Source organism: Podarcis bocagei (assembly GCF_964188305.1).
Source record: "Podarcis bocagei genome assembly, chromosome: 2".
Taxonomy (NCBI): domain Eukaryota; kingdom Metazoa; phylum Chordata; class Lepidosauria; order Squamata; family Lacertidae; genus Podarcis; species Podarcis bocagei.
Window position 1 is genome coordinate 64,006,802 of NC_138126.1, and position 10,606 is coordinate 64,017,407.

At 44.2% G+C, this 10,606-nt stretch overlaps 1 protein-coding gene across 1 annotated transcript; it reads left to right on the forward strand.

Moving 5' to 3' along the window:
• The first annotated feature begins 949 nt into the window (after positions 1–949).
• THOC3 (THO complex subunit 3) lies at positions 950–7,444 on the forward strand. The gene is made up of 6 exons (XM_081184971.1): positions 950–1,183; positions 1,972–2,128; positions 3,170–3,374; positions 3,995–4,156; positions 5,567–5,667; positions 6,650–7,444. Exons 1-6 carry the CDS (start codon positions 1,001–1,003, stop codon positions 6,811–6,813), a joined length of 972 nt encoding a protein of 323 aa, XP_081041097.1. The 5' UTR covers positions 950–1,000; the 3' UTR covers positions 6,814–7,444.
• Positions 7,445–10,606: the final 3,162 nt, after the last annotated feature.

Genomic DNA, 10,606 nt, shown 5'->3' on the forward strand with positions numbered 1-10,606 from the left:
TAGTGGCGCCCTCCCTGTGGAACGCCCTCCCACCAGATGTCAAAGAGAACAACAACTACCAGACTTTTAGAAGACATCTGAAGGCAGCCCTGTTTAGGGAAGCTTTTAATGTTTGATGTATCATAGTATTTTAATATTCTTTTGGAAGCCGCCCAGAGTGGCTGGGGAAACCCAGCCAGATGGGCGGGGTATAAATAATAAATTATTATTATTATTATTATTATTATTATTATTATTATTATTATTATTATTATTATTATTATTATTTTCTTTATCTGGCCATGTACGCGCTTCTCTTTCCCCCAGATCCTTCCAACAACTAACCCAATTACGGTCTCACTCTCGCCGCAAATCATACCATCTTGGGGGAGAAGCAATGTCTCCTATTCTACCAGTGGGGCAGCATCGCTTGGATGGAGAAGAGGCGCACATAAGATGCTTCTCCTACAAAACACTTATTTAGAAAATTTAAAAATCAAACTTGCCAGTTAGATTCTCGGCTTTTCCCTTTGCACACCCAGCAACTATTTTCTTTCTTCCTATCTATCCAGTGCTTTTTTCTGGGGGGGACGTAGGGATACGCATACCCCTAAACATTTTGTGACTCTTAAGTTTGGCCTCATTGAGGGGCAGTATTTCAATGAGTAGGAAAATAAGGGTACCGCTAAACATTTTTTGAAGAAAAAAAGCACTCTATCTAATCTTATCTATCTTCACCATCCTGTCCCAGCAGTCAGTGAGGGTTGAGTCTTGCCCCGAAAATATTTCCGTCAAAGCGAAAGGGATTTTTTCCCATTCATGTCCGTTTCATTTATTTAAATTTCAGCCCCGCCGCGCCTGCGTACTGAATGCACGCCCCCCCCCCCGCGGGCGGAGTTTCCTCCGTGCGCATCTCTTGCAGAACAGGGCTCATAACGCGGCGGAAGCTCTACCTTTGTTACCCGGAAGGGCACTCCGCCGCCGCCGAAAGCTCCGCCCGCTTCGGTTGGGCCCGGTTGCCATGGCGCTCTCCCCGTACGTGCAGTCCATGCAGGAGCTGTTCCGGGCCAACACGCGCATCCGCGAGTTCCCCGCGCACGTGGCCAAGGTCCACTCGGTGGCCTGGAGCTGCTGCGGCCGCCGCCTCGCTTCCGGCTCCTTCGACAAGACCGCCAGCGTCTTCGTGCTCGACAAGGACCGGCTGGTCAGTGCTGGGTGCGCCAGGCGGGGAAATAGGAGGAGCGGGGGAATATTTCAGGCAGGGGAATAGGAGGAGCAGAGAGACCAGTTGCCGCAGCCGGGGGTGGCGTGAATCCTGCTCACTTGGGCGCCTGGCAGTGGTGACTTCGCTCCCCGGCATATGGATCTCTGGGATCCGTGAGGAGAAGTCGCCGCATTTAGGGCTTTTCGGTTTAGAGGTGTCAATGAAAGGAGTGTATAAAAAACTGCGTGGCATGGAGAAAGTCGGTACCATCTCTCATAACAACACTGGAAGTCGTGGGGATCCACTGAAACGGAATGGGAGAGGATTTAGGACAGAAGAAAGTGCTCCTTCACATCACATAGTTAATCCATGGAATCTGCCCCCAGTAACCGTGGTAGCTGCAAGCATGGATGACTTAAGTGAGGATTGGATAACTTAACATGCTTTTTCCATGTTTGGAGACAGCATGTTTCTGAATACTAGTTGCTGGAAACCACAAGGACCTACTTTTGGGCTTCTAATATGGTTGGCCACTTTGAAAGCAGGATGCTGAACTAGATGGGCCATTGGTCTGATCCTGCAGGTCTTTCTGGAGTTCTTATTCCTAAAAGAGGTTTGACCCGAAAACTGAGCACTTAGGCTTGGATGATAGTGTGCTTAGAATGATTATTAAGTCTAGTTAGGCTGCTTGTGAGATGCATGGTAATTCAAAGGGTAGTCATAACATTTCCCTTTTGAGGGATGTGTGTGTGTGGATTACTAGTTTAGAACTTTACTGTTTTCCATAGGTGAAGGAGAATAATTACCGTGGCCATGGAGACAGCGTGGATCAGTTGTGCTGGCACCCCAGCAACCCGGACTTATTTGTCACTGCGTCTGGAGACAAAACCATCCGTATATGGGATGTCCGCACTACTAAATGTATTGCCTCCGTGAATACCAAGGGTAGGTATCACTAATATTCACTGAAAACAAAGCTGTCCTATGTGCTTTTGTTTTGTATTTTGCAAGGGTTTACTGCGTTTAATGGGGGGCATGTACAAGAACCTGAGCAAGATGGTCCTGAGAGGCAGTCAATCTCCACTGGCAACCTAGGCCACATGAACCATTCTTCTTTTTCTATTTTTGTTGCTCAAGAAGGGGCTGAGATTGAAATTAACTTGTACTATGACTGTATTTCAAAAGCATTGATTGAAGGTATAACTTATAGATACCATTTTATCAGTACCACTAGAAACCATCTAGAGGGTTGAGCGGGGAACGAGATTCTTAATGGTGTTTATAATGCAGCTGTCTTGAGCTGCGTGGGACTGGCAGTTGGTTGTTGTTGTTTAGTCGTTTAGTCGTGTCCGACTCTTCGTGACCCCATGGACCAGAGCACGCCAGGCACTCCTGTCTTCCACTGCCTCCCGCAGTTTGGTCAGACTCATGTTTGTGGCTTCGAGAACACTGTCCAACCATCTTGTCCTCTGTCGTCCCCTTCTCCTTGTGCCCTCAATCTTTCTCAACATCAGGGTCTTTTCCAGGGAGTCTTCTCTTCTCATGAGGTGGCCAAAGTATTGGAGCCTCAGCTTCACGATCTGTCCTTCCAGTGACCACTCAGGGCTGATTTCCTTAAGAATGGATGCGTTTGATCTTCTTGCAGTCCATGGGACTCTCAAGAGTCTCCTCCAGCACCATAATTCAAAAGCATCAATTCTTCAGTGATCAGCCTTCTTTATGGTCCAGCTCTCACTTCCATACATCACTACTGGGAAAACCATGGCTTTAACCATGGCAGTTAGAGACCAACCGTAATTGGAGGGCCACAGGCACCATATCTCTGGTGAAGAGAGTATAGGTAGATAAGCTGCATTTTATAGGGCTGGGTATACGTGATTATGTTAGAAGTTCTTGGCTTAAAAATGCAGGACTTTGTGTGTTGACTGAACTCCTGCCCCAGAAAGGAATTCAGTAGGTTCAATTTCCCTTTCCTCACTTTTACAGGGGAGAATATTAACATTTGTTGGAGCCCCGACGGACAGACTATTGCAGTAGGGAACAAGGATGATGTGGTCACCTTCATTGATGCTAAAACATATCGGTCCAAAGCTGAGGAACAGTTCAAGTTTGAGGTGAATGAGATCTCATGGAACAATGACAACAACATGTTTTTCCTCACCAATGGCAACGGTTGCATCAACATCCTCAGGTACCCTCACCATGGCCTTTACTGGGAAGGGCAGCAAGTGAGTTGGCTGTCTTGACTTTTGTATGGGTTGTGGGTGGGGAAAAATACTTGTGGGGTGTACACCCAGGTGGGTGTACAAGGGAAAACTGCCTCATGGACCTACTTAGGCCTAAGAACCAGAGGTTTCCCATCACAGAGGCACAATAAATATGAACTCTTCCCTGGTGCCACCATGTGTCCCAGCTTATACCTTTGTTTCGTTGGTACAGACCTACGGCTTTATCCCCACATTCCAGTCAATGTAACAGAAATTGTTTTGTTCCTTCCCTCTATATCTGTCATTCCCTCTAAATTGGACATCTAAATCTGTCTTTTGAATACGTCTTAAAGGATCTCATATTCCTGCGGGGAGCTCTGTAAGTGGAATACAAAAAAATGTGTTATTCCTATTACTATTCAGTGACTTACAACTGCCACAAAGCCTCCCTAGAGTGGGCAACTTTTGTTGCCTCTACTATACAAGCAGGTTTTAGCTTCCATTTTGTGGCCAGTAAGAAGACATTTCTAGATATTACATAGCTAGTAAAAGGGCTGTTTTCTCCCCAACCTCACTCCAACTTCATTTCTTTAACTTTCTACAGCTATCCAGAGCTGAAGCTCATCCAGTCAATTAATGCCCATCCTTCAAACTGCATCTGTATCAAATTTGACCCAACGGGCAAGTATTTCGCTACAGGAAGTGCTGATGCATTGGTTAGCCTCTGGGATGTGGATGAGCTTGTATGCGTGCGATGCTTTTCTAGGTGAGTTATCTTGATCTGTGAACTTAATGACCTTTTTTGACCCTAGGGGTTGTCAAAATGTCTGTACCATACCTTATTTTGCACTCCTGCAGCCAGGTATGTAGACTGGATAAATAATTCTTAACCACTTGTACACTGAAGTGCTCTGAATGGGCTGTTGCTCTTGGAAAAAATTGAGCGGGAGGAGGCCATGACTGATCTATGAAAATGTCAATTCAATTTGCTGCCTTGGCAGGGCAGACTGATTTATATCAAGGTAATTTAAATCACTAAGATTTAAGTTTCCTGCTCAAACTAAGTGAGCTTTTATACAACCTATGAGCATAATCCAAAAACTTTGCTTCTGCAGTTCATAACGTCTTTGTGGATATAAGAGACAGATTTTTGTTCAAATCTTTTTTTTGGGCAAGGATACTAAGGAAGCCACATGAATGCAGTCTACTGAAATTTATATAAGCAATGGCTTGTAGAGATACTGTCTTTCTCTCTGTTTAGTAATGATAATTTAATAAATAATCTAATAATTCGAGTACTGAACTTACTGCAAAGTTCTAGTAGTTGGGTGGGTACATGGATAGCATTGTCAATGTGTGATTTTAAAGCTTAACTTTAAAAGTCAGAATTTCACCATGGCTCATTTTTTTTTATTTAGTAAAGCAGCCTTTAACTCAGTCTTTTTATCTGTTGTACTTCTGGAAGTTGTTATGTTCATGTTGTGATTAAGTTGGATACAACCCATATAGTATTTTGATTTTTACATTGTGTGTAGAAATCAATTTCCCACCCATTTAAAAATCGTGATTTTCTATCCAACCTGAGTGACAGTGGGGAAAGCAAGCTTGGAGGATTATTAGGAAAGCAGTTGAATATTAAATGGCTCATATCATAACTGCTAGATGTGCAGCCACATATGGAATATGGTGAACAAAAAAGATCAAGGAGGACATGTTCAAGAGCAATAATATTTATTATTTTATATGTAACTTAAAATAAGTGGTGTGGCCTGAGAAAAGAGGAGAAAATTTTATGCCTTTCCTAATACTTTAACTCTGGCTAACACAATCTGTTGGCAGAAAAGTCAGAGAAAATACAATGTGTAGCTATGTATATGTATATATGTATGTGTGTTAGTGTAGTAATTAATGTACAACATTTGTTATTGCAAGATATTATGGCATCTGGCTTAGCATTAAAAGGGGATTAGACAAATTAATGGAGGATTGCTTTATCAACAGCATGATGGTGACTAAATAGAATTGCCATACCCAGTGGCAGTATTTTTCTCCCTGTTGCTAGGAAGAAATAAAGAGGGGAGAGTTCTTGGCTTTGGGTGCTATTTTCATGCTTCCAAGAGGCATCTGACTGGTATCTGTCTTCTCGCCCCTTATTCCATTTGCTCCTATATTTCAGGCTCGACTGGCCTGTGAGGACACTGAGTTTCAGCCATGATGGGAAGATGTTGGCTTCAGCCTCTGAAGATCACTTCATTGACATTGCTGAGGTAGAAACAGGTCAGTGCTCTTCTTCTCACTGTCTGCCAAGAAAGGCAAAGCAATTCTAAAAACATGTACTAGGGAATGAGCTCAGATGAAGATCATGTTGGTTTTGAATAAGCTTTCACTATCAATGTGTGTTATACTTTTCCTGTCGTCTACTGGAGGTTCCCTAAATTTCTTTTGGTCCATTCCTAGACCTAAAAACTTGGCAAAGCTATGCATATCTGGTGTGGGGGAATCCAGGCAGAACATGCAGGAGTGGGAGGATATTGTCCCAGCCAGAGGTGGGGAACCTGACAGCCCACGGGGCCTTCCCATTTGTTCTCACCTCCCGACATCCAGTCCCTTCAGCAATTAGGATTGAAAATAGTCTCTTATAGGCTCCAAAAATCTTCTTTCAAGTTTACTAGCTGCACAGGGGCATTTGTGGGGGGAGGGTTGAAGGGATAAGCCTTTGCTTCCCGTATGCTGTGACGCCCACCCCCATCCAAAATTAACCCTGTTCTGCAATTTGGCTCGAAAGAAGCCGACCTTATGAGTCGTAATCACTTAGGCTGGAAAAAAGAATTGCTAGGGTACTGGGAGAAGAGTGAGTGTGGAAACACAAGTGCTTCATTTTTGCTAACTCTTAGCCATGCCCGTTTTTGTTTTTGATCGCGGCTACTGCTAGCACACGTCCCTTGGAAGAGGGCCCATGACGTCATGTGCCTATGAAGAAAGTGCCCCATGCTTAGCCTAAGCTCCTCTTGTTCTCAAAGCAACAGTCCCTGTAATTTTATGAACCACCAGTATTTTACAAACCCCTCCTCTATTCTTGCTGGTTGAGAGCTTTTGGCTTTGAATTGCACTTGTAATTTTATGTAAAAAGATTGCAGTGTGAAATTCTTCTTCGATGGAACTCATTAAACTGCATTCTTCTACAGAGGCGAGCCAAGAACAAGAGTGTTCCAGCTGCATTTGTCTTGGTTCCTGGGTTAATTCTGTCTTTATACTTCAGGTGAGAAGCTGTGGGAAGTGCAGTGCGAGTCTTCAACGTTCACTGTGGCTTGGCATCCAAAGCGGCCCCTGTTGGCCTTCGCCTGCGATGACAAAGATGGCAAATATGATAGCAGCAGAGAAGCTGGAACCGTGAAGCTCTTTGGTCTTCCCAATGACTCATAAGAGAAGCCTCCTGGGGACTGTATTTGTAACCTGGTATTCCTAGTCAAGCCCACATATGCATTGCTTCTCTGTTTCCAATTTTTGAGCAGGAGCAGCACCATGGTTTGACATTCCCATGCCTAGAAAGCTTGCTTTTTGAAGTTTTTGTAAAATGCCCAACCATTCTAAAAGGTACAGAGGCTGACTGGCTGACTAAATTCTCCAATTTCTAGGCTGTTAATTGTTTTTTATTGCAAAGAGGAAGCTACAGCTGCCAGTGGATTTGAGTGTCTTGTTGCTGTGTGTTCAGTTAGGAAAACAATCCCTGCCCTCTAGTTTCTCAGGATGTAGCAGGCAGTCCCTCTAAATCCATGTGACTGTGCCATTGTCATGACTTGTGTCTCCCTTAAAAATGGAAAGATTGGGGAATACTGTATGCAGGTTTTCTGTTGTCACATTTCGAATCCTCCTTTTCCTTTGGAGGAGTGCGCGTCTTGCCTCCTTTGGAGGTTTTGTGTGTGTGTGTGTCTTTCATTCCTTTTGCACCTTAGGGTAATGAAAGGAGAAGGGATCGGGAATAGGGTTATTTTTTGTTTGAACCTGTTCTTGTATTTTGGATAATTTGTTTCAGTAAATAAAAACATAAAACCTGTCTGTGTTGTAGTTTTAAAAAAGCCAATATATTGAACTACCAGGATGTACAAATAATGCAATTCCAAGAATACCCCTCTGTGCCACTGTTTTCTCTGAGGAACAGCATAATGAAACTGGAAGGCGCAAAGAAAAGGCAAACTTAGTGATGTTTTTGTTTTGCATGGGGCTTCCTGGAAGCATTTGGTTGGCTGCTATAAATTGGGATGCTGAAGTAGAATGATATTTGGTCTAATCCTTCAGGTTTCCTGCCAGTGTCACCCTAGCTGCTGGTGCTTCAACACCATTCTTCCCAGTTAAGGCTTTCTTCCACCCCTTTAAGGACGTGCTTAGTGATGTTTTCGGGTCACTCCTGGGTTTGGTGCTGTGCATTCATGCACAGTGACACTTCGTTTGGACTCTCATTAATTGGTTGTTGCCTGTACTTTTATTTTATATTGAACATTGCCTTCAAATTATTTTTGAAGAAGGGCAGCATATAAGTATTTTAAATAAATGAACATAAACATCCTATTAATGATGATGAGGATAGTCGAGTATTTTCAGATTGAAACACTGGAACCTAGATCAAAACATAACAGATTCATTCCTTTTTAGTAGTACTGTACATTTTTTAATCAGCAAATTTGCAGTCCTTTCTGGAGCCAAGCTTCATGATGCCTGTGTTGGCATATTATTTCCACTGGAGGGCAGTTTGACCCTTTAGTAGTAGAAGAAGTGATTCTGGCAATCCCAACGCTCAGCCAATTAAAGCCCATTCTCCATTTTGCACCAATTGTTCCCTGACAGGTCAGCTGCTACATTAGTAAGATTTGTTTGGAGCCTCTTCAAAGCTGAGATCAAACGGCTGGAGTCCATGAATTATGTAGACGCTAATGCTGTAGCCTGCAGGAAGCTCTACTGGCACAGTCTGGTACCCAGCCATTTTTCTGAAAGGAAGACAGATCTCTGCAGGGAATGGGGGAATCCACCAGACACCCTGTTCATGGGGGCACTAAAATACTTAGTTGATTTGCATGGAGTGTAGAGTTTCACACAGGTTAAGCTCTACTAGTGACTCTAAAAATGCCATGGATCAATATTAGTCTTGACAAACCAGGTTGGTAGGCACAGATTGGACAATTCAGAGAGATTCAGAGCTGTGTTGGGGAACCTGTTGTCCTGATGTCATTAGACTCCACCTCCCATCATTCATAGCCAGCGTGGCAAGTGATTGGAGATGATGGGACTTGTAGTTCAGCAACATTTGAAGGACCTCAAATTTTAACAGTGGACTAGAATCGCACTGATGATACCTATGAAACTGGCACATTTTAGGCAAAGAAAATTGAAAAATTTGGAGGCTAAATGCCAGGAGTGGCTGGTTGTGTAGATGCTAGGCATCTAGTATCATACATAAGCCCACATAAAAATTATGAATAATGATAAGCTCGCATGGGATGCACTTTGCAGTCAATTGCTGCAGACATATTTGATTAGACAAGGCTCTTGGCTATTGACTGTCAGTTCTTAGAATGAGCCCAGGGGAAAAGGAGAATTGAGGGTGAGCAGGGCTGCTGGTAATGGCTAATGGATGAACTTCCTCAATTAGCTGATTTCTCAAGGATTGCTGCAATCAGTGGGGATGTAGCAACAAGAATATGAGAAGAGCCCTACTATGCTAAAGGTAAAGGTAAAGGGACTCCTGACCATTGGGTCCAGTCGTGACCGACTCTGGGGTTGCGGCGCTCATCTCGCTTTATTGGCCGAGGGAGCTGGCATACAGCTTTTGGGTCATGTGGCCAGCATGACTAAGCTGCTTCTGGCGAACCAGAGCAGCGCACAGAAACGCCGTTTACCTTCCCACCGGAGCAGTACCTATTTACTTGCAGTTTGACGTGCTTTCAAACTACTAGGTTGGCAGGAGCATGTCAGACTAACCTGATCTCGTTTTTTGACAGAATTACAAGCCTGGTAGATGAAGGGAACGCAGTGGATGTAGCCTACCTTGATTTCAGCAAGGCATTCGACAAGGTGTCCCATGATATTCTTGTAAAGAAGCTGGTAAAATGCGGTCTTGACTATGCTACCACTCAGTGGATTTGTAACTGGCTGACTGACCGAACCCAAAGGGTGCTCATCAGTGGTTCCTCTTCATCCTAGAGAAGAGTGACTAGTGGGGTGCCACAGGGTTCTGTCTTGGGCCCGGTCTTATTCAACATCTTTAACAACGACTTGGATGATGGACTCAAGGGCATCCTGATCAAATTTGCAGATGACACCAAACTGGGAGGGGTGGCTAACACCCCAGAGGACAGGATCACGCTTCAAAACGACCTTGACAGATTAGAGAACTGGGCCAAAACAAACAAGATGAACTTTAACAGGGAGAAATGTAAAGTATTGCACTTGGGCAAAAAAAAAATGAGAGGCACAAATACAAGATGGGTGACACCTGGCTTGAGAGCAGTACATGTGAAAAGGATCTAGGAGTCTTGGTTGACCACAAACTTGACATGAGCCAACAGTGTGACGCGGCAGCTAAAAAAGCCAATGCAATTCTGGGCTGCATCAATAGGAGTATAGCATCTAGATCAAGGGAAGTAATAGTGCCACTGTATTCTGCTCTGGTCAGACCTCACCTGGAGTACTGTGTCCAGTTCTGGGCACCACAGTTCAAGAAGGACACTGACAAACTGGAACGTGTCCAGAGGTGGGCAACCAAAATGGTCAAGGCCTGGAAACGATGCCTTATGAGGAACGGCTAAGGGATCTGGGCATGTTTAGCCTGGAGAAGAGGTTAAGGGGTGATATGATAGCCATGTTCAAATATATAAAAGGATGTCATATAGAGGAGGGAGAAAGGTTGTTTTCTGCTGCTCCAGAGAAGCGGACACGGAGCAATGGATCCAAACTACAAGAAAGAAGATTCCACCTAAACATTAGGAAGAACTTCCTGACAGTAAGAGCTGTTTGACAGTGGAATTTGCTGCCAAGGAGTGTGGTGGAGTCTCCTACTTTGGAGGTCTTTAAGCAGAGGCTTGACAACCATATGTCAGGAGTGCTCTGATGGTGTTTCCTGCTTGGCAGGGGGTTGGACTCGATGGCCCTTGTGGTCTATTCCAACTCTATGATTCTATGATTCTAACAGGATCTCACCCCGTCACGGGGATTCGAACCGCCG

Coding starts and splice junctions, on each gene's coding strand:
- THOC3 (XM_081184971.1), top strand. CDS start 1,001: ATGGCGCTCTCCCCGTACGTGCAGTCCATGCAGGAGCTGTTCCGGGCC. Junction 2,129..3,169: donor TGCCTCCGTGAATACCAAGG/GTAGGTATCACT, acceptor TCACTTTTACAG/GGGAGAATATTAACATTTGT. Junction 4,157..5,566: donor TGCGTGCGATGCTTTTCTAG/GTGAGTTATCTT, acceptor CCTATATTTCAG/GCTCGACTGGCCTGTGAGGA.